Here is a 20723-nt window from a genome sequence, read left to right on the forward strand (position 1 = left end):
GAACTTGGCCCTCCCGAGAAAGGCTTGGCTAGGATACGAAGAAGCCTGTTGTGTGTTATGTACTACGATGTGCGGCATGGCCTTGGACAATATCAAATACCTAGACGAAGGCCGCATTTGTTGTCTCCGGATATTTGGTTGAGGTTGGCAGCCAACCAGACGGCTACCAGTGAGCAAGATACCCACAGCTTGCTGACACGCATTCCAGCCAGGACCCTTGGCAGGTTGGCGGTTGGATCACCTGCAGATAACACGGCAGGATCGCCGGGCGGTGACGTTGATTTTACCAAGATAGACTGTCGATATCACCCATCGGAACGGATGACAGCGGTAGAAGGAGTTCACGTCTTGATGGTATCTGGAGGGCCACACGTCAGTCTATCACAAGGGTTGACATGGTCGACGAGTTTGACCAGGATGTCAGAGCCAAGGAGTCAGGTGTTGTTTGGGATCGGAACACTGGGCACAAGTCATAAGCAATTCTGCCCATTCAGGGAATCCGTCAAGAGACTAGCGCTGACCAAGGCTGACGGTGAACTCAGCTCTCCCTCCAACTTCTTCATGATATGTAGGGATATGTTCTGCTAGTAGACAGTGGATATTTTGTAAATGGACTACTGCAGCAATAGCACACCGCTTCGCGGGGCGACGGTAAGATGCGCCATCCGAGTCAACGATGTCAGTTTAGTACTGGTGAAGAGATTGAGCCGTGATTGGCTGATTTGGAGACTCGATCCACTCGGAACCAATCAGATGGGCCTGGGTGGAGCTCACGTGACCGTATATGCATGCAGCGAGCCGAAGCGGTTCCCGCAAACTGATTTCCCCAGTTATATCTCCAGCGATCTTCCCTGGCCTTGGGCGTTTTTTTTTGTTGTTTTTTTTTTGCTGCCCACTCCTTGACTAGACCCCTCCTTCCATTGAAGGGTCCCCAATCCCGATTCCCATGGAAATCCGAAAGTACTTTTGCGAGGCCAGGCGCAAGGCAGGAGAGATGAGATCACATCTCTCGCGCATTGGTGGTCGGTTAGGCTTGCATACCTTTGGCCTTTCCCTCCATTACCAGCAGCTGCTACTGTACCTCGTCCAACTCCAGAGGTTTGGCGGCTATGTACAGGCAGGTACTGCTACCTCTGCCTGATTTTCCCAGGCATCGCATTCAATTCCGCTCGCTGGACAACGTTATGCGAAAGTCAAAGAGGGGACACCATATTCGAGATACTCGGGCTCCTGTGCGTTTGCTTCGCTATCATGACTTGTGATCTCATCTGTTCCTGTCCACTCCCAATGTCGACGCAGGCGTGCGATCAATGGAAAACTGATACCTTAGGTAATCTACTTCCACTTACAGTGGAATCCGGCTCTTAACAGAGCCTGCCCTCCTACCTTTCGTCTATGGATGACATCGGGACCGATGTAGCAGGCAACACTACGACCTACAACCGCCCATGATTACACACAGTTCGAGCTTTGGATCATCCAGCAATCAATTACTTGAAAGGTGACGAGGAACAGCCAAGGGATATGTGCTTTGGTGCATGGTGCATTGCATGGGTGCATTGGGCGATTAGCCAAGATGGTATACCTCATGTACGTAGTACCGGTTGACAGGTCATCTTCTTCATATGCACCTTCGGGAAGAAATTCCGCTCTTGCTCGCATTCAATAGCCCCAAATCCAACGCGGAGAAGACACGAACGACAATCAATTGTTGGCCAACAACCGTTCTCATCAATCTTGTTCGCCGATGTCCAGCTGGTCTGGACCCAAGATGGGCATCCTACGCTACCTGCCATTTACCCCGCCGCAACCGACACACGCGCGCACACACCCACCACATGTTTCCCCCTCCACTGCTCCATCGTCTCATTCCTCCCTTGCAGCCCGGGCCACAGCCATGCGATCCAATCGAGTTCGGCTTACTCCCCCGTCCCGAATCTCCTTTCCCCCCGCTACTTCGCAGAATATAGCATGGCAGGTCTGCAGGACCAGCGTATAGTCGGGCTTCCTTCGGTTCGTTTATCTTGTTTCTTCTGCCAACTAGCGGTCTATTGCCTTGGTCAAACGTTGCGCAGACCCCTTTGCTCTTTCCAAAGGGCTTCTCCTTCACGGACATTTTCGGCCTCTGTGCGGACAGAAGTGCTGGTGATGTTGGTAATTGCCCGAAGTGAAGTGAGGTCCTCCATGAACCATTTCATTCCTCGCTTGTACTGCAGGCGACAGCAAAGCCCATGCCGAGCTGAAAATGCCGTGCCAAATACACATGTATGTAACTACATAGCAAGTAGGCTGGTCATTATGCCCGTTCGCGGGCGTAGGATTGCCGTAACGATAAGTGTGAGCTCCCGTACCGGCTGTGCTTGATGCTGCATCTGTGAGGTAGACATGGAACATCGCATGTGTTCTTCATCGCAGGTCGCTGCAGCTACATGTTTCCTTTAGCCCGTGGCTCTGAACCATGGGCGATGATCCTCAACTTCCCCAGCATCATATCATGACTGACATCTCTCTTTCCCATGTTTCAGTGTGCTCCCCGGCGCGCCAATCAACTATCGGAAGGTGGCGGCCGCAAAGCCGTCGCGTCTGCAGCTCGCCCTTAGCCGCGGCCGGACCCCATCGCGGAAGGCTGGCTATGTACTGTACTTCTTCTCAAGTCCATGACCCATCGAGAATCCTGCAGCGAGTCGGCGAATAGGGGTTTCCACGTTTTTGTGCAAGAGGAGCCGTGTGTAAGTACGTACTCTGATCCTTACTAGCCTGCCTACCTACGTGTGCTAGGGAGGCGGCAGGGAGGGGTGGTGGCACAGCTCACTGGCTTGGCTTGTATCTGTATGCCGCCCAGCACCCACCCCAAATCAAATATTCCCTAATGCTGGATGAATGAATGCTACCACCGCCAACACCACGAGACGGGGTTTTCCTTATTCCTGCGCAAGTGCCGTCGCATTGCATACCAACCACTCTATGTCGATTGCACCGACTCGCTGCACACCCTCTCAGTATCCGCGAACCCATTGCCCTTTTCTTCGCGATGCAGACGCCCGTCGTCATCAGTTTAGATGCCTGACTCGCTTTTCTGGATGTTTTGGGCGTCGTGCATAAGCCCCCCCCCAAGGCAATGAAGCTAGCCAGGGCTAGAGCTGGCGAGCGCTGCTCCAATAAGTTGCCTGAAAAGCCATGCTGCTTGCTGCTTGCTGTGGTGCTACCTTGCGACCATTGCTGCTGCAGCCGCCACTTACCGCACACCCGTAAAACTACACTGCTACATCTTACAGACCACAAGTACCTACCCGCTACGCCCGCATGCTTGCCGCAACTTGTGACTGCGGACCGACGCACGTCTGCAGCTTGGCTATCGAGTGGTATCCCGCTCTTTGTGCAACTACAGAAACGTCCTCCCTTGGCTTGGCTGTACGTGCATGCATGCATTGCCACTTTGGCTGAAAACGATTGAATTGGGTAGGGACAGGCGTGGCTTCAAAATCTTCTACCGCATCTCCCGGCGCGCCCGTCGCACACACACACAAGCAGTGCCATGCCGTCCAACTTATGCAAGGCATCGACAGGTAATCGAGTATTCCTTGGCGCAGTGCATTATTCTGTATGTACAATGGATGGCCGTTTGCCCCTTGGATACTGTATGATATGGCCCCGGCCCCTTCCTCTTCCCCATCTCCTTGCAGGCTTCGCCGCTCGCCGAGAGGTGCGATGATGAAATGATTTCCTACGTACCCCATTGCTGCCGGCTGGATATAATAAGCGATAGCTCATGTGCAGCAGCGGTGAGGATATGCAAGTCCGGGGGTCCCACACCTGGTTTCCCTGTGTCGCTTGCTTCGTCATATGACTAACCACATTTTGTCATCCTCCGGGATTATCACACTTTACCTTTGCAGATATCGGGTAGGCAGTGGTGATGCTATACTTCGGATACTATCTATATCCGTATTGATTGGGCTTTGAACTGGATGCAAGGAACGCTCGCGGCGGCAAAAGGAGTCATTCGGCCTCTGGCACGTTATGTGGCCGATAAGTCGCCGGTAAAAGTGTGCGAGGGTCCACGGTCCAAATGTCGCCGGTTTGGGTTCTAAAGCCCGAAAGATCCCAATGCTGCTTGTGTTTGGCTCAATGAGGTACTGCAAATGCAAAGCAAGCAAGCACCCAACCAACAGCGGCCAGCAACTCATCTCCAGGGCATCCGTTACATACCTATATCTCGTGCAACTATTACATCACCACCCCTGTTTCTATAGTGCTTACAAACTCAACAGGGATACGATCGATAACGACAACCATGGCCGAGGTTACTGAACTCAACAGGTCGCATTTCAAGTATGCCAACCGCATTGCACCTGTATACTCCAATAGTAGCAAACCTACTTAGTGCTTCCTGTCTGATGCATCACATTTACCCCGCTAACGATATGTACGTTGCAGCAATGAGGCATCTAACTACGACTCCAAGTTTCAAAAGACCATACAGCAGCTGACCGAAGCCCTCCAAGAGCGGCTTGACTTCATTGGCGTCGACTGGGTCGCCAACGAAGAAGACGGCGATGACCAGGGTTACGGCGGCACTACCCCTTCCCGGGAAGTGCGGCTGCTGGACTATGCCTGCGGCACTGGTCTAATGTCCAGGGTCAGTCGGGTTTACAGAATCCACCCACTATCGGCAGTGTCGACGGTAGAGGAGTAACAAAGCCTAACTAACGAACGTTACTGCATGCAGGCCCTGGCCCCTTATACGACCCAATGTGTTGGCGTGGATATTTCCGAGAACATGGTGGGTGTCTATAATGCCACTGCGCAAAACCAAGTACGTTTCTCCGTTCTTCTCCTCATCCTCCCTGTCCATCCTCCATAGATCCTCGGGACCCGGACCCTGTGTGTGTGATCGTGTGCGAGTGCGTGCATCTTGGTCCACATGGATGATAGGTCCGGAGGTATCCCTTCTCTCTGCACATCTCGCTCTCGCTCGGTTAATCCGTGCGATCGAAACCTTGCTCTGGGTTGCCCACTGAAAACCCAATAACTAACCATTCGGGGTGGCTGGAAAAACAGGGTCTCTCAGATGATGAAATGCATGCAGTGGTGGGCGACGTGACGGTTCCGGACGACCCTCGTCCGGCGGCCCTGTCCGCGCCGCACTTCTTCGATTTCGACGTGGCCGTGCTGGGCCTGGGGTTCCATCATTTCGTGGACCCGCCCCTGGCGGCCAGGCGCCTCGTCGAGCGACTTCGGCCGGGCGGCGTGCTGCTGATACTCGACTTTGTCACCCACGAGCCGTTCGTGAAGCACGAGGAGCAGGACCAGCACCGTGGCCACGGCCACGGCCACGACGACAAGGAGAAGGTGTTCCACAATGCGGCGCATACGGTCACGCACCACGGCTTCTCCGAGTCCCAGATGAAGGGCATCTTCGAGTCGGCGGGTGCGGGCCGCAAGTTCGCCTTCCAGGAGATGGGTAGCGGCGTCGTCTTCACCATGGGTCGGGCAAGGAGGGAATGAAGCGGCGCGTGTTCCTCGCTCGGGGTGAGAAAATCTAAAAGACGACGTCGGGCTGGGTGTGTGGTTGATGCATGTTCATCATTTGTAGAAGGACGTGGAAGAAGTTCATACAGAAGTAGATGATATTGTATATACTAACGCTGTTCTGACTTTTTACCCACCTCTTCCGAAACTTCACGAGTAGATGACTCCTCACAATCCAGAGGATATATCAATATAGAAGGATATCCTCTGACCCTGTGTTAAATAGATAGAATCCTGCCACCATGAGTATTCTGTGGTATGTTTGGACTTGCTTCTAGCCTCCAGTCTTCGAGGTTGATAGAGGCCATCTCGCGGCAGTTTGAGATGCATCCACTGAGCACAAGTTTTAGTAAGATGGACCAGCAGGAGTAAAAAGGACAGAAGGGAACAGCTGTAGGCAGTAGAGCATGCCACCGAGGTGTTAAAAAAAACACCGACAATCGTCCCCTCACGTCTTATGTCGGCACATACCTAATATATCTTGTCGTGACCAACATCGGTGGTGCCATCTCCAACGGGCCTCTTTCCACTATTGCCTGCTGGGGTTGCCTTGTGCAACAATACGCAGCAGCAGCAGCAGCACCTGGAATGACAACTTCCGGGACGACAGGAACAGATGGGGTGACTACCCGTCAATCCAGTGACAAAGCACAGCTTGTCTGGGATCTCTCTCAGAACCTAATAACAAGTCGAATCCATAACACTGATCAGGTATCCCCTCACACTTTCATTATTCTACATAAAATACGCGTACCTCATCTCTCCTATCCATGTCTCGTGTACCGGCTTCGAAGACCTGTATCTTGATGTGCTCCTGCGTTTCGGGGCCTTTATTACGTCTTATGCTGCTAGGAAAGCAATCGACATAGCATCCTCTCATTGCCTTGAGAGCGGGCCCATTGGGGTGTTGCAGACCAGGGTTCGTCAAGTCAGGTCATCTACACTCTTCTTCTTCGCGGCCTATTCTGCCAAATCGATCCTATCTATCTATGCACTTTACGTTCAAGGCAAGCAACGGTCGAGTCTTGAGCCGTATGCTCGGGCGAGCTCCGTCCCTTGATCTACTGGAACCACGTAGCTTTCCGCTGATATGGAGTCATCTCCCAGTTGATAAGGGTACCATCCAAGACCCTTGGTTGCCACTGGAGGCAAGAGAACTTAAGAAGGTGTGACGTGGCGAATGACCGAAATGCTCTTAACTGAACTACATACGTGGTGGAAACAAGCATTGTTCTGCGAAATTCGAGCAGGGTGTATATCGGGCACGCCGCTAAGGCTTATTTTATGGGCAGGCCAGGCCAGGCCTTCTAAGCCATCCGAGGCCCTAGCCGAGGAAGTACCTAGCCAACATGTTTCACGGAGGGGCCCGGTAAAGCATGTTTTATTCGCAGAGGCGGCCGTCCTGGGACTGGTGGTATCCGCTGGGATGAGTATTGGATATGCACCAGTAGCAACTTGCACGCTGCCACGTTGTTTTGAAGTCAGAGAACCGGTAGTAATGGGAACACTTGATCACACGTCCAGTTGAAGTTCGCATAAGGGTCATGCGGTGTCATATTGAAGTCGTAAGACACGCCTTGAATATCAGGTTTCGGCGCGGTGTAAGCTGACCAATGGCTTGATTGGCTAGGCGGGAATGGCAAAACTGACAAAAGGGAGTTGTACGCATCTTTATTTGTAAGATCACCCATCGTGACTCCCTCATCGAAGTAATCACCCCTGAGGTGTTAATAGTGATACAGTCGAGGGCACCTTGAACCATCTGGGCCGCTATACACATTAGTGGGCCGACAGCGTTCCCCATCAAGGCCCCATCAAGGGCCTGGTCTTTGCGCCATGGTGGAGGTTATGCCGCTATACCAAAGAAGCCAAGATATATCGGGGGAGTTGAATTACGGCGAGGCCAAGGCTCGGGCTTCGGGGACGATGAAAGCACCGCCGAGGAGAATCGCCGGCTCTTCGAGGTTGTGGTGTTCATAGCTAGAGCCGATTGTCAGACAGATCCATGCACATTGAGAAAGGGGAAAGAGCCTTACGCCAATGTCCCAATACCACCAGCCTCTAGCAGGAAGGCAGGACCATCCTGCAACGTCTTGCCAGCCCAACGCATGGCAAAGGCACGAAGGATGTGGCCATGGGCAACGATCAGAACATCGCCCCGCTGCACTTCGGACTTGGGCTTCCCGATGACTGGCGCATGCCACTTCTCTCGGATTTCCTTGATGAGCCTGTCCACTCGTGCGGTGACCTCGTCCGGACTTCTGCAAGCACGTGGGCTTATTAGTAAACCAAGTTTTCTTATCGGCATACGTATACGGCGACGGGGACCCGGAAAAGGAGATCAACGTACTCTCCGCCTGGACACCCATCGGCCCAGATATCCCAATTACGCCCGAGTCCCTCTTTCTCCCTCCGGTCTCGAATCTGGGCACTGGTGACACCCTCATAATCGCCGTCTGCCGATCATATCAGCCATGAGTAGCGGCACAGTCATCGCTTGCATGCCGATGGCTCGGATCCGTAATCGGACCCAAACCAGCAGAAGATTTGCTAGCTGCCGCCGTCATCTCCCGGGAGATTGGCACTTACAGTCCCACTCCCGAATATCTTGGGTGATCTCCACCCGCGCCTCGCAAGCATTGCCCTCGACCTTCTCGGGCGTGTCGCCATGTGCTTTCCATGGCAGCGGATCCTTGATGCCGAGGTTGAGCAGTTCGAAGGTACGCTGTGCTCTCGTCCTCGGAGAGACATATCTGCATCACACCATCAGGTAATCAGCGCATGCCACACGAAGCTTTCCCAGTGGCATCTGTAGTAGCCTTGCGCTTTCGCAGATAAAAACGAATCGTGGCCGATCTCCACTTGTTGAACTCAAACGCGCGTGTACTGCAGCACAACCGTCATACAGTACATATGCATAGACTCGCCACTCCCAGTGACCTTGGACGACATAGGAACCGCGTGGGTACACCGATGGCATCAGCCAAGCGTCTATCTTTAGCCAAGAGTTGAAACGGCCGTCATGGCCGCTTTGGCGAAATGGCATGTTTTCAATGCCAAGCTTGGTATTGGGGGCATAGTTGCCATCGGCGAGAACAATGACATGAGGGTTGCATATATTTGTAGGCTTGGCTGGGTATTGGATGGCATAGAGAGAGGCCGAGTAAGTGTGAGTGAGTGAGAGGTGGACTTACATATGAGTCAGTTGCTGAGGCACAATCAGTCTATCCTCTCCGACAAGAGCCTTGCCCGTGGAGCGAACTCGCTTTTCGCCGTTGGCGGTAGGGGGATATCACTGGTCCCGGTATGACGGCCGTCCAGGACCACTCGGTCTCGCCATGGCGGACGATGAAAACGCGGGGTGTCGCCATGCCTGCCCACGCCGCCACGCTATGCTTTGGTCTATTTCCGTCTAAAATGCGGGCTTGCTGGAGGCTGGTCGTCGTAAATGCACAAACAAAGTTTCAATTACTTGACGAAGTGAGATGGCGGGACAAGGGTGGCGGGCGGCCAGAACTTGAGACAGGAGGAGATCGAATTTATGTAGCAGCAGGGGGGATCTGAACCGTAGCGACGGATCATAGGCATGTTTCCTTGGTGGGGGGCTGTTTCTCTTGTTTCTTCCTTTCCTGCGGGGACCTTACTAACCAGGTACATATGTACGTGCGGCTCGATTCGTACATAGATAGGAACTAGCGATCGATACGCCGCGTAGGACCATGATGTAATAAAGGGTTCGAGCCTCGGGCCGGGTGGTCAAAAAGGTAAAATGCCAAGGACTTACGATTACTCGCCCTCAACCTTGGCAACCCTTGTTGGAGGCTCTCTGCGTCCTTGGAAAGAGGCAGGAATATGTACATAAGACACTCGGTCACTTTTTGAGTTGACTCAGTATGGCCGGCCGGTGGTAGAGTTGAAGTGGTGTTTCAGAAGGCCTGCAGTAGCTGCACCCGGTCAACCTCAAACTTCAAACTGTCAAAGAAACCAACGACGCAAGGGAAAAAAGATAAGAAGTGGCAGGTGGGCCCAAGGGTTCCGTGTGAATGGGTTGATTGATACTTATATAAAGAGATAGCGAGACATCAACGAAAATCCTACATAGGTGACCCTCTGTTTCTCTTTCTCATATATATACTCAGTACATTAAGTAGTTCAAATAATCACATCTATCATGATTGCACCACTGTATGATCTGCCTGTAAGGCGCTTGTTCAGGTCCCTCTCCCTGTCGGTTCCATGGCGGGGCGGCAGCAACGGTTCAGGCACGGACACGGCCACCATAGCCACCGGCGCGGGAGCTAAGTCCGACAGCACCCACGACAATTTCGCTGCTGCTGCTCCTCCTCTCAGCTTCGAATTGCAGACTTGGCCCATACCACCGCCATCATCATCATCAACAGCCTCGACGACGACGATTCCGAGAACGATAACCCCCTTGCCCGAGGATACAGAGTCATTTCCTTGTCACCAAGACCAAGGCCAATTGACCAGACTGCGCATGCACTCCGCCCGACAACGCGAAAAGTACCCCACCAACTCCCGCCTAGAGCAAGCCGCGGCTCGTTCGAGAGCAGCCGCAGCCGGAGCAGCACCATCAGCACCATCAGCACCTTCAGCGGTGGTGATGATCAGGCACCCCTAAAACATCCCGAGGAACGGCAGCGCGCCTGCGAGAACTGCTGGAAGGAGTTCTGGGGTTGAAGCCCCCAAAATAGAGCAATTCCCACTACTAGGTTATTACTTCCGCAAGACGGACGGACGGACGGACGGGGCACACACAGGCCAAGCGCAACAACCACATTCGCTACCTACACAACATAACTCCATAATACCCCCGATTCATACTTAGTTATGGCGTCCAGACCGCCACGGCCCATCCGTCGCGGCGCGGCTCCCCGCCCGACCACTACACCACCCAGCATCCCTCTCCGAACTGCCACCACCCCGATAGTGAAGCGTGTGATCTGGACCGGCGCCTTTGCTGCCGTCGCCATCGTCGGTTCCATATACGGAGCCGGCTTGAAGACGAAGCAAGAATTCCAAGCTGTACGTTCGGCTTCTTCCATCTCCAAGTTAGAATTCTTTGCCAGAGAGACTGACCCGCCTATGTTCGCAAAATAGGAGAAGCAACAAATTATCGAATCCACACCAGAAGACCGCATCAAGGACCTAGAGCACCGCAGAGGTGTCCTCATGTCCCAGAAGATTCCCCTTGAGAGGAAGCTCGCCGAGTTGCGAAGCAGGATGCAGGCGAAGGCGGCAGAGGAAGCCAGCTAGTCGCAAACCAAGAACAACAGCAAAGCTGGCTGAAAAAGGGCCGCTGCTAATTGGTAATCCCTTGAAAGGAGTTCTTCAAGGAAGAGAAATGAACGACCTGCAAGGTGGAGCATATTCTCCAGCATAATAAGAATTATGCGAGGGTCGTGTGCATTATTCGTGGAAATAATTTTGTATATAGAATATGTATCTTAAGATGTAACGATATCACGAGCAATGGGTGTACAAATCATCAATGTCTATTCATGTTGAGGCTTTTTCGGCAGACTGATCCCCCTGATCAGCTGGTGTATCTACTCTATCAACATACCCCAGCTTGTTGTGCACAAGTGAAGCGTTTGCCATGCCATGCCATGCCATACATTCATTATCATAGCCATACTGTACCCAGCGTTACGTTTACTCGGTGGTACCATCGGCTGCAGGCAGGGGGATGGCCTTGTAAAGAAGAATCAAGGCAGAGTGAGATTCGCCACCGCCAGCAAGGCCCTCGATCTTGTCGGCCGTCACTTCCGAGACCTTGTCGTCGTTGAACCACCACCATTTGTCCTCCTCGTTTCGCTTCAGGCCCGTCCTCGGGTCGATAGGAGGCTCCTTCTTGACGTAGGCTGTGTAATGGCCGCTGTCCGCACTGGCGCCTTGATGGGTCACCACGCCGCGCAGCTCATACAGTCCGGATTGGTTGGCGCCATTGTCGTTGGCCAGGTCCTGGTGAATCAGGCTGTGGAGCTCTTTCTTGGCTGCCAACAGCGCCGCTTCCTTCTCAGCTTCAAACTCAGCATCCGTCTTGAAAGTCTCCGTCATCACGACGTCGCCGTCAGCCGAGGTGGGTGCTTTCTTCTCGTCCTTTTTGTCTTTGAGATCCTTCTTGTCAAGCTTGGCACCCATACCGCCGGCAATATCCTCCGCGCCGCCACCCTCGCGAATGTGCTTGCGTCGCTTGCGGGCACGCTCGATGTCCTCTTCGTCTTTTCGGACCTCACGGACCTTGTCCCGGACTGGGATAAGCAGCTTCTTCAGGTTGTCGTCGCAGAATTCGACGACATCAAGCTCATGGGGGAAAGTAACCTTTCGCATGATCTTGGCCTTCTTCTGCGTCTCCCGCTTCCAGAAAAAGCGCACAAAGTGCACGGTAAGGTACTTGGGTGCCCGCGAGATCTTGGAGGTCCTGGTATACACAGCTTCCCGACCCAGTGTGCTCGAATTCTTCTCGATCTTCTCCACCAGTGCGTTCTTGATACCATCGGTCAAATGGTTCGTAGAACCGTCAATATGGCAGTTCAGCTTCAAGAAAGGCTCCTTCGATGCCACCGCCTCCTCGCCACCCTCCCGAGCAGCGGGCTCATCGCACTCCAATACACTCGTGAACTCTCCGGCCATGTAGTTGTCGACAAAGGGTACTTCCAAGGCTTCGGGGGCATCCTTCAGCTTGAGCTTCTGGCGCAACTGTGAGACGATTTGAGACCATGCTTCTTCCGCATCCTGCTGGGCATAGCCATGGCCTGTTCGTGATTGTTCGGCAAATTGAGGAAATGCGCTGCGCAGGGCATTCAGGAAAGCGAGGGGGGTGTAAGATTCTTGGGTCTGCGACATGCTCTTGTATAGATCTCGGAGTTGTCTGGTCAGATCCAATTGGGTGATGCCACCAAAGCCACCACCACTGCCGGACGGCTCGTATTTAACCAGAGCGTCTTGGAGTTCGGGGACGGCACGCAGTGTTTGCAGTGTCGAGTTGAGGTAGCACGTGTTTCCCAGGTTGATCAAGCCAGCGGGTGTGGCACCCTCCTGCTGGGCCTGCTCAGCCTCAGTCATGTCCTCAACGAACTTGATAGGATCCTTGGGTCGTGCGAGGGCAACGCCGCCCTCGCCGCCGGGAGTACCCATCATCATGATGGTCTGGCCGGGCTTGAGGCCGAACTTGCTCATGTCGGCGTCATCCTTGAGGGGGCCGCCCTTCATCAAAATCTTCTGGCGATCGGGCTCGACGCCGGTTAAGCTGAACAGCTGGAACTTGAGGACCTCGCCAGTCGATCCGGTATCGACCTCGACATCGTATTTCTGGCCTTGGTGCTTTACAACAACTGGCGGCAAAAGTTAGGCATGTTTGAAAACATGGAATGGGATATGTGAAAGACGTAGATGGCTTACTAGGTACGGCCGACATGGTGGCTAGAGGGGTCGACTTATAGCCGCTGCTCTATTTCCTCTGTTTGCTGAAGCTGTAGGAAGAAGTGTGATATAGATCGAAAACCGGGTCTAGGGGGTAGCGAAGTAGGGAAGAGAAAAAAAAGGAAGGTCGTGACAAGGCAGCGAAAAAGCGTCGTGTTCGCCTCTGGAATCGATGGGATGTAGTAATTAACATGCAGTCACAAGCCTCAGCGCAGGGTGAGGGACAGCAAGCTTGGGTGGAGTGGCGGTTTAGAGAGGTACCCTGTCGAAGGTGGGGGAATCTTTTGAGGGACCGTATTTTAGCCACAGTTGCAATCGGCGGGAGGCTGAATTGCCCCACCTGCCCACCCCCTTTGGCTTGCTGCTTGCTGCTTGCTGCCAGGCTGCTTCGGCCTTAATTGGACCTGACAGTAGACAGTTGTCACCTCCTGTTCTGGCTGGAATTACAGAACGCCCTCAGCCTCATCCCCCCACATGATCGAGAGGGAGAGCTGGTAGAGAGCTTCCGAATCCCAACTGTCTTTCTTTTGCCGTTGGTCGTAACGACAACTTGGTCTTGACGACCATTACACGTCTACAATGGTACCAGACCGACTCTCTTCGCTTTATGCACCTCACCTCCCGTCTAAGCTAATGAATGCATCCCGCAGTCTCAATCTCTCCGCCCCTACCTCAAATGCGTCCGGAGCAGCGTCACAGCCGCCCTCTGCTTAGCCAACTTCGCTTCCCAAACGTCCGAACGACACAATGTCCCTGAGGTCGAGGCCCAGAGCTCTCCCGAGGTTCTGCTGAACCCCCTCGTCATTGCCCGGAACGAGAACGAGCGCGTCCTGATCGAGCCGAGCGTCAACAGTGTGCGCATTAGCATCAAGATCAAGCAGGCCGACGAGATCGAGAACATCCTAGTCCACAAGTTTACCCGCTTCTTGACCCAAAGAGCCGAGGCGTTCTTCATCCTGCGGAGGAAACCTGTCAAGGTTCGTTCTGCCCACCGCCCACTGGGCGCAAACGTGGATTCGGCCCCGTATCATACTGACTGACGCCTACCTACAGGGATACGACATCTCCTTCCTCATCACCAACTTCCACACAGAGGAAATGTTGAAGCACAAGTTGGTCGACTTCATTATCCAATTCATGGAAGAGGTAGACAAGGAGATTTCGGAGATGAAGCTATTTGTATGCCCTTCCCAGCATCATTACCCCTTTACCTGTTTCATGAGCTTATACCAGTACAGTTGAACGCCCGAGCAAGATTCGTGGCAGAATCTTTCTTGACTCCAGTAAGTCACATCTAACTACGCCATGGCTAGTACATCATGATCGCTGACCAATATTCTAGTTCGATTAAACGGGGCTAAGAGTTGACGGGATGACCTGGCTGGCACACGGGAAGACGAAACACTACTACGCGGCATCTGTGTACTTTCGGGCCGTGGCAGATACCAGGATCCGAACAAGCCAAGCGGCCGATAACGAATGCATGATCATTTAGCACTCGCATCGTGTCTCAATCTTCCGGGCCACCTCCGCATCTTGGTGAACAGGCTACAGAACGCGAGACTTGGCAACAGGTGCATCTCCTGTAAACCATGTGCAGGCCACCGTGCCATTTACCTCATATGCCCTCTCACCTGGCCCATTCGGCATCGATCATTTGATGTTTAGGTTTCAAGGCTGCATCGATCGAGATCGAATGTGCTTGCTTGTTTGTACATCCACATTCCGGCCAAGTAACATGGGGTTTTTAACGTGCTTGAGTTCCCCGTCGCCTCAACCACGATCCAGGCCCTAGCTCCATATTCAACATCCTCGTGAACTTTATATACGCACGACAGCACCAGAGACCCGCTTCGCTCCAGGGGTTCGGGTGGGCCCACGAGGTCCACTCGAGTATACTCTCTCGAAGACGTAGTATCCCTTTATCGATTTTTACCGGCTCGATACGCAGGGGGTTCCAAGTCATGACCTATTTACCTGCTTCCTATGCTTTGATATACATGAGGCTTCTAATTTGTTTCGTTGTAGGCCGTACTTCCAATAGGGAGCGACTCAGGGGGTTCTGCAGCATCACCGGTATCACCTGGTCCACCATAGAAGATTGGATATCGAGCAAGTCCAAGTTGAACTGGCAAGTCACTCCTATTTATATATCGATCAAGGTGTTAGGTTAGATAACATATCTGGGCAGGCTGTTGTATGGCCCCCTCATCCTGATCAGTCTGAAAATTGCAAGTTTGCAAGCTCTATAAATAAGCTCACATCCAGGACAACTTCGTTGTATGATAGTATATCGTGACCTCGGGGGATTCCCCATTATGCTCTTTCCGCCAATTGGCAATTCGTACCTACTGCAGTGACTTGTTTCATTTCTTTATGGTTGACACAGGCATGCTCTATAGCCATGTCCTCATTTTCCGGCTACGAGAACTAGACCACAGCAACGTGCTCGCCATGACCCGGCTCGCTGGCTACCCCGTCTCCCTCATTATCATACCCTCCACTTTCCTTCCTGGATCTATGGATACGATCTTCTAGCAAGCAAGAAGACATTGAAGTAGTCTGGTCAGTTGGCATTACGGGTTTGCCAGAATGTGTATCATTGACCATACGTTTACGTATGTGAGCGGTTGTCCATCTATGGAGCTCTATTACCGAAGACTGCTCTGTGCTGACCAACTTCTTCCTAAGGCATGGGGTCATGTTCGAAATCTCCGGTAATCCCATAGTCATGGTGCCCAAGTAGTCATAATAGTATTTGGTCTGTACATCTAGGTATTAGCTAGCACATTATATGGTATCCGCATTTTTATATAGTGTTTAGACGAGGAGCGGGCTGCTGGTGAGGTTTCCCTGGGATGATATCACGGTGTCTCATTCTTTTCTGTTCATCTATTTGAATTTCTTTTGTTCATTTAGGCCTGACCATGATACCAATTGTACTCGGTGTATTCTTCGCTGCAAACAGATTCACTCCTTAAACCTCGGACAACCTATGTCCAACCTGGGGGGTGCTCTCAATAGCATTATGTTGAAACTGTAGTAGAATATAGATAATAAGTAAACAACGCGTCCCCATACCACAACCCGTCAAGTAACCGTGAGCCCATAATCAACAGCCACTGTTCGTTTCTGCAAGGTATTGCCTTCTAAGCCAGGCTGATACGTCTTCTTCATTCTCATCTCTATACCGAATGGTCGACTTCGGTTGTTTCTGCATAACAGTACTTGTCCCACAACTCATGCACATACGTTCGGCAAGGTGTATTTTTTCACTCTTCGACATCAGCCTCCTTGCACTACATCCACCTCACACACTTTCATCATCATCCTTGATCAGCCTATCCTCGTCACTTCAGAAGATATTTACCAAGTAGCAGCAGTCTACGTACTTACTTACGGTTGATACCAACTTGGTCAACATCTTTCAGGTAAGCTCTGATCTCTTTCTTCAAGAATTGCCCATGGCTCAAAAGCAAGGTAAGGTGCTTGGTTCGAGTTTCTCACGAGTACTTGAGAAAAGCTATGGTATCCCTCGTGAACTGACCGAGTGGACAATCGTGTCTTCATAAAGAGTCATTGGGGGATTGTTCTCGACCCAGCTTGAACTCCTTGATGATTGTAGAACACTTGCTTGTTCCTCAAATTCACCCTTCAAGCTGTCACATGAGTTCTTCTCCACCGATATCCCACATGAACTCGGACCGTCTGAAATCATCCTAGTTCTATCCAGGCTTATTCGTTTTGTATTCACTGACCTTACTGCCTTACTTATGGTAGCACCTTTCCTACCTCAGGTCTCCTTGTCGACTTTCCTCTTCTCGACTTCACCCATCTGACCTCTACCATCACAGGTAACCACTCATCCCAGCTCTTGTATATCCATCTATCTTGTACTCACCAGCTTTTCAGTCTCATTATTGCGGAGCGTCTTCGATCTGAGACCTGGCACTGTTAACTTCCTTCTCGTCAACTTATTTCATCCACGCTCTGTCATCCCAGGTAACCACGCATCCCAACCCCTTCGACGTCCATACCAACACACATCTGCTTTGCATCTATTAATCTCACATCCTTATTCATTGATGGCGACTCTTCAATCTAGAATCTGACTTTGCTAACTTCTTTTATCTAACTTCTTGCATCACAGTTAATCATTCAGTCACCCTACGCAGTCATAACCCCAGCCTGTTACCGCGCATAACAATAACATCAATAGCCTCATGAACATGCGTCGCCCTTCGAGGTAGGGGCCAGCCTCCCTGCCACTCAGGCAATGCCCACCATCTCGGATGTCTCCTCTGACAATTCCGAGGGTGGTGCTCCTCTGAACGCGGGCCCGACGTTCAGTCAGATGAAGATGGGTCAGGCCGAGCGCAATCGGATACACCGTGATGCTGTCGCTGCCGGAGGTTCGAAGCCTACCGACAGTCATGCCCCCGACCGTCGTCAGCCGAACGGTTCACCAGTTATTGCTAGTTCCTTCCCTGCCGCAAAGCAGCAACCCAAGGCCGGTAAGGGAGGCAACGGTCGCAAGCTCAACCCCGCCAGTGAAATGTTCATCCCATCCAGCAACACCTTCAACGATCTGACCAAGCTTCAGGTAAGCTCATCCAGTAACATCTACATCAAGATTCATCCCCATTCCTGCTTGACTATATGTTACCACATATGCGTCCACATGAGCTGTGTGGCTGACTTTCGTACTTTAAGTCCCAGGCGGCTGACAGCCAGAGTAAGTTATTGCAACTACTCGAGAAGAAAGAGCAGGCGCAGAAGGCCGAAACCAATGAGCAACAGTACCGAGAGCACAAGAATGGCCTCACCAAGTCGGCCAGTAGTGGAAGCTATGCTGGCTCATCCCATTCGACAATCTCATCTGAGCAAGACCAAAGCTTTGCCAAAGCTCCCATCTTCGCTCCTCGAGTCCAGCAACAGCAAGGCTCGGGCTCTGAGAACCTCAGAATTAAGAAGTCCAGATCTTATCCTCACAACGGCCATCGCCAGTCTGCCTTTGGCGGTACCGAGCAGCCGAAACACACCACAGATGCCTTCAGCTCTAGTGGCCAAGATTCCGACACCAGTTCCCAAGCTCATACCCAACGGGGCTCGCCAATGTCCCGGACTACTAGGACGGCTTCGCCCGCTGCCAACCATGGTTCGCAGGCTGATCAAGCATGGGACAACGGTAATGGAAAGTCCCATTATAACCCGATGAGTACCGGCGAGTACCGGCCTCTTCCTCCCATCCCCGACTGGAGCCCCGGCGCCGCCCAATGCAGAGACGTCGTCGTATTCCAGGCTGTCGACGACGCTACCCGGGTTGGAAGATCTGGCCTGCTGAACAGCATCGTGCCCTCGAGCGGACTCCCCAGCGAGGCCGTGCTCACCCACCCCGACAACTGCCCCTTCACCACGACGGCCGAGGACAGCCTGGCCGCAGCCCAGGTAGAACGCGGCGTCGTCCACATCGACAACATCCCCTTCGGCATCTCGCGCGCCGAGGTCATCGCCTTCGTGGGCAAGAACTCGCGCCTCCTCAACGACAGCGAGGAGCCCGTCCACATCATCATGGACCGCGTCACGAGCAAGACCCAAGACGTCTACGTCGAGTTCGCCAGCCGCGAGGACGCCGAGTCCGTCGTCGAGCGCCACGAGCACAACACGGCCAACGGCCGCTCGGTCCGCCTGGGCGACCGCCCCGTCCGCGTGAGCCTCGCGAGCCCGGCCAAGCTGATGGCGGCCCTCTTCAACGTGGCCCGGGGCCTCGACTGGTACGGCTACATCCCACACATCCGCGCGCCCAACCCGAGCGCCTCCTTCAACAACTTCAGCGTCTGGGTCTCGGGCGAGGAGCTGTCCATGGTGGCCAAGCACGCCGAGGAGCCCCGCCGGTCTCCCTTCTCCAAGGACGCCCGCGAGCGCCCCTACGAGTGCATGATCAGCACCGTCAAGAAGTTCCCCTGGTACATGACGGACCACATCACCCTGAGACAGCGGCACAACATGTACGATTGCTGCTTCAAGCTTCTGCGGACCCTGCAGGACGCCATCAAGAGAGAGGAGTGCCCTGTACGTCTCACCCCTCAGCTCCTCAAGCGGTTCATCGACGCCATGATGCTTTGCCCCGGATTCACGGTCTTGCAGAAGGACAACTTTGCCCAGGAGGTCTGCATGAACGGCGTGGACTTGTGCAAGTTCAACATGCCACGTTTGGCTGAGGGCTGGCGCCACCAGTATGCCTTAGGTCCTCGAGCTGGAATCCCCATGGATGTCATGGAGGTAAGTTAGAATAATGAAGACTAACTCTTGCCCTTAACCCCTTCATCAACGATCCCCAAGTCTGAAGAAGCTAACCTCTGATGATTCTCCATTAGTATTACATTGCCATCATCCGCGATGAGTCGACTCGTCACATGGATAGCCAGGACCTCGGCGTGAAGCTGCAGCTCACGAAGATGCATGCCCACACAAACAGCTACTGGGGCTACTTCTGGCAGGAGGTCGGCTACAGTACCATCAAAGACTTCGACGAGCTGACGCTGCAAGAGGCTGCAGAAATGGAATGGTCCGCCATTGACAGAATCCTCCGCCGCGCCCTTGCTCATGCCCGCACTCAACAGCTTCCAGCAGGCAACGGCACTCAGGCTTCGAACCAGTACCACAATGGCTTTCCCTCCGGTGCTTCCTGTAACCACCAGATGCTCGCATACTAGACCAACCAGATCCGCAGCTCACCATCATCATCGATATGGTGAGAGGGATTGTCTGAGCAGGCGAGAGTGCGACCAGCACACACGCATCAGTGAGGCTTGAGGATTTGCCTCATGCTTGATCCGACTTCGGATTCATTCATACATACACATCTGTGCTCATCTATTTGCTTGTACATACAGTGAGGCCTTGGTTTGATGGCCTATCGACGTTGACGATACCGCTCGGGTTTTCCCCAAGATGTTAGGGGGCGGACCTCACAGACGCCATAAGTCATACATACACACCACGGGACTCGGAATGGAGAGAAAAAAAACATGGTGGGTGTACGAGACACGGATCTCGTGGGTATCATACATCTGCACCTGATGCATTTCTTGGTTGTGCCCAAGAGAAGGGGAAAGATAGCCATGCTCATTGCAGTGGTTGCTGGTGATACCTGACTGGCTTCTCTTTTTCACCTGAAAGGTGCACTACCGACTGCTGCTCTCTGCTTATATTGTTGGTGAGCCCCGACTTCTCGGATTGTTCTCCTGGCCAGGTTGGGGGGTTGGTTCAGCTCTACCCGAGGGCTTGGGGGGATGCGACAGCTTGCTGATTGGCCCAATCCGCTCCTAGCTGTGCAGAACTGAGCAGAACCGAGATACATGAGATTTCCTAGTTATTTTAATAGATTACTTCTTTGCCCAAAATCGGTGTCGAGTTGTTGTGATGTTTTTGACGTGAAGATGGTGGACAGCCTTTACTAGCCCAGCAGTACGCCTAAGCTAAAGCCTGAGCAGACAGGTTGATCAACCCCTCCCCTCCCCAGTTTAGGTGTGTTAGTTGATAGTCGCTGTCAGCTCATCCCACTTTCTTCCATTCGATTTGTCCCGCCTTTTGGTTGATAGCTTGCTGTAAACCCCCGTAGATCTATCGTAACCCCCTCCTCTATCCCACCAGCCTCGCCCGGACCCAGAAGCCAGAAGGAGGCCTGCAGCGCACGCTCACTTCTTCTTGTTTGACGTCGCAACCCAACGACCACAAACCTG

At 52.9% G+C, this 20723-nt stretch overlaps 7 protein-coding genes across 7 annotated transcripts; 5 read left to right on the plus strand and 2 right to left on the minus strand.

Annotated features, from left to right (window-relative positions):
• Positions 1–4294: 4294 nt before the first annotated feature.
• Positions 4295–5508, plus strand: PG994_004815 (methyltransferase C1347.09; the record flags this gene model as incomplete). The annotated part of the gene is made up of 4 exons (XM_066856224.1): positions 4295–4332; positions 4438–4639; positions 4730–4816; positions 5062–5508. The coding sequence occupies 4 exons, from the start codon at positions 4295–4297 to the stop codon at positions 5506–5508; spliced, it is 774 nt and encodes a 257-aa protein (XP_066718391.1).
• A 1916-nt stretch (positions 5509–7424) lies between these two features.
• Positions 7425–8903, minus strand: PG994_004816 (uncharacterized protein; the record flags this gene model as incomplete). The annotated part of the gene is made up of 6 exons (XM_066856225.1): positions 7425–7512; positions 7569–7793; positions 7883–7988; positions 8122–8262; positions 8548–8721; positions 8771–8903. The coding sequence occupies 6 exons, from the start codon at positions 8901–8903 to the stop codon at positions 7425–7427; spliced, it is 867 nt and encodes a 288-aa protein (XP_066718392.1).
• An 800-nt stretch (positions 8904–9703) lies between these two features.
• PG994_004817 (uncharacterized protein) lies at positions 9704–10233 on the plus strand (the record flags this gene model as incomplete). The annotated part of the gene is made up of 2 exons (XM_066856226.1): positions 9704–9984; positions 10080–10233. 2 exons carry the CDS (start codon positions 9704–9706, stop codon positions 10231–10233), a joined length of 435 nt encoding a protein of 144 aa, XP_066718393.1.
• A 150-nt stretch (positions 10234–10383) lies between these two features.
• Positions 10384–10809, plus strand: PG994_004818 (uncharacterized protein; the record flags this gene model as incomplete). Its single annotated transcript, XM_066856227.1, has 2 exons — positions 10384–10578; positions 10654–10809. The coding sequence occupies 2 exons, from the start codon at positions 10384–10386 to the stop codon at positions 10807–10809; spliced, it is 351 nt and encodes a 116-aa protein (XP_066718394.1).
• Positions 10810–11208: 399 nt separating this feature from the next.
• Positions 11209–12973, minus strand: PG994_004819 (uncharacterized protein; the record flags this gene model as incomplete). The annotated part of the gene is made up of 2 exons (XM_066856228.1): positions 11209–12890; positions 12958–12973. The coding sequence occupies 2 exons, from the start codon at positions 12971–12973 to the stop codon at positions 11209–11211; spliced, it is 1698 nt and encodes a 565-aa protein (XP_066718395.1).
• A 584-nt stretch (positions 12974–13557) lies between these two features.
• PG994_004820 (uncharacterized protein) lies at positions 13558–14329 on the plus strand (the record flags this gene model as incomplete). Its single annotated transcript, XM_066856229.1, has 5 exons — positions 13558–13560; positions 13629–13955; positions 14032–14157; positions 14217–14261; positions 14321–14329. The coding sequence occupies 5 exons, from the start codon at positions 13558–13560 to the stop codon at positions 14327–14329; spliced, it is 510 nt and encodes a 169-aa protein (XP_066718396.1).
• Positions 14330–17254: 2925 nt separating this feature from the next.
• On the plus strand, positions 17255–19694 carry PG994_004821 (uncharacterized protein; the record flags this gene model as incomplete). Its single annotated transcript, XM_066856230.1, has 3 exons — positions 17255–17581; positions 17740–19260; positions 19356–19694. 3 exons carry the CDS (start codon positions 17255–17257, stop codon positions 19692–19694), a joined length of 2187 nt encoding a protein of 728 aa, XP_066718397.1.
• Between the last annotated feature and the right edge of the window lie 1029 nt (positions 19695–20723).

The sequence above is a fragment of the Apiospora phragmitis genome, assembly GCF_038363925.1.
Source record: "Apiospora phragmitis strain CBS 135458 chromosome Unknown utg000005l:1.0-4161743.0:1.0-4166827.0, whole genome shotgun sequence".
NCBI classification, from domain to species: Eukaryota; Fungi; Ascomycota; class Sordariomycetes; order Amphisphaeriales; family Apiosporaceae; genus Apiospora; species Apiospora phragmitis.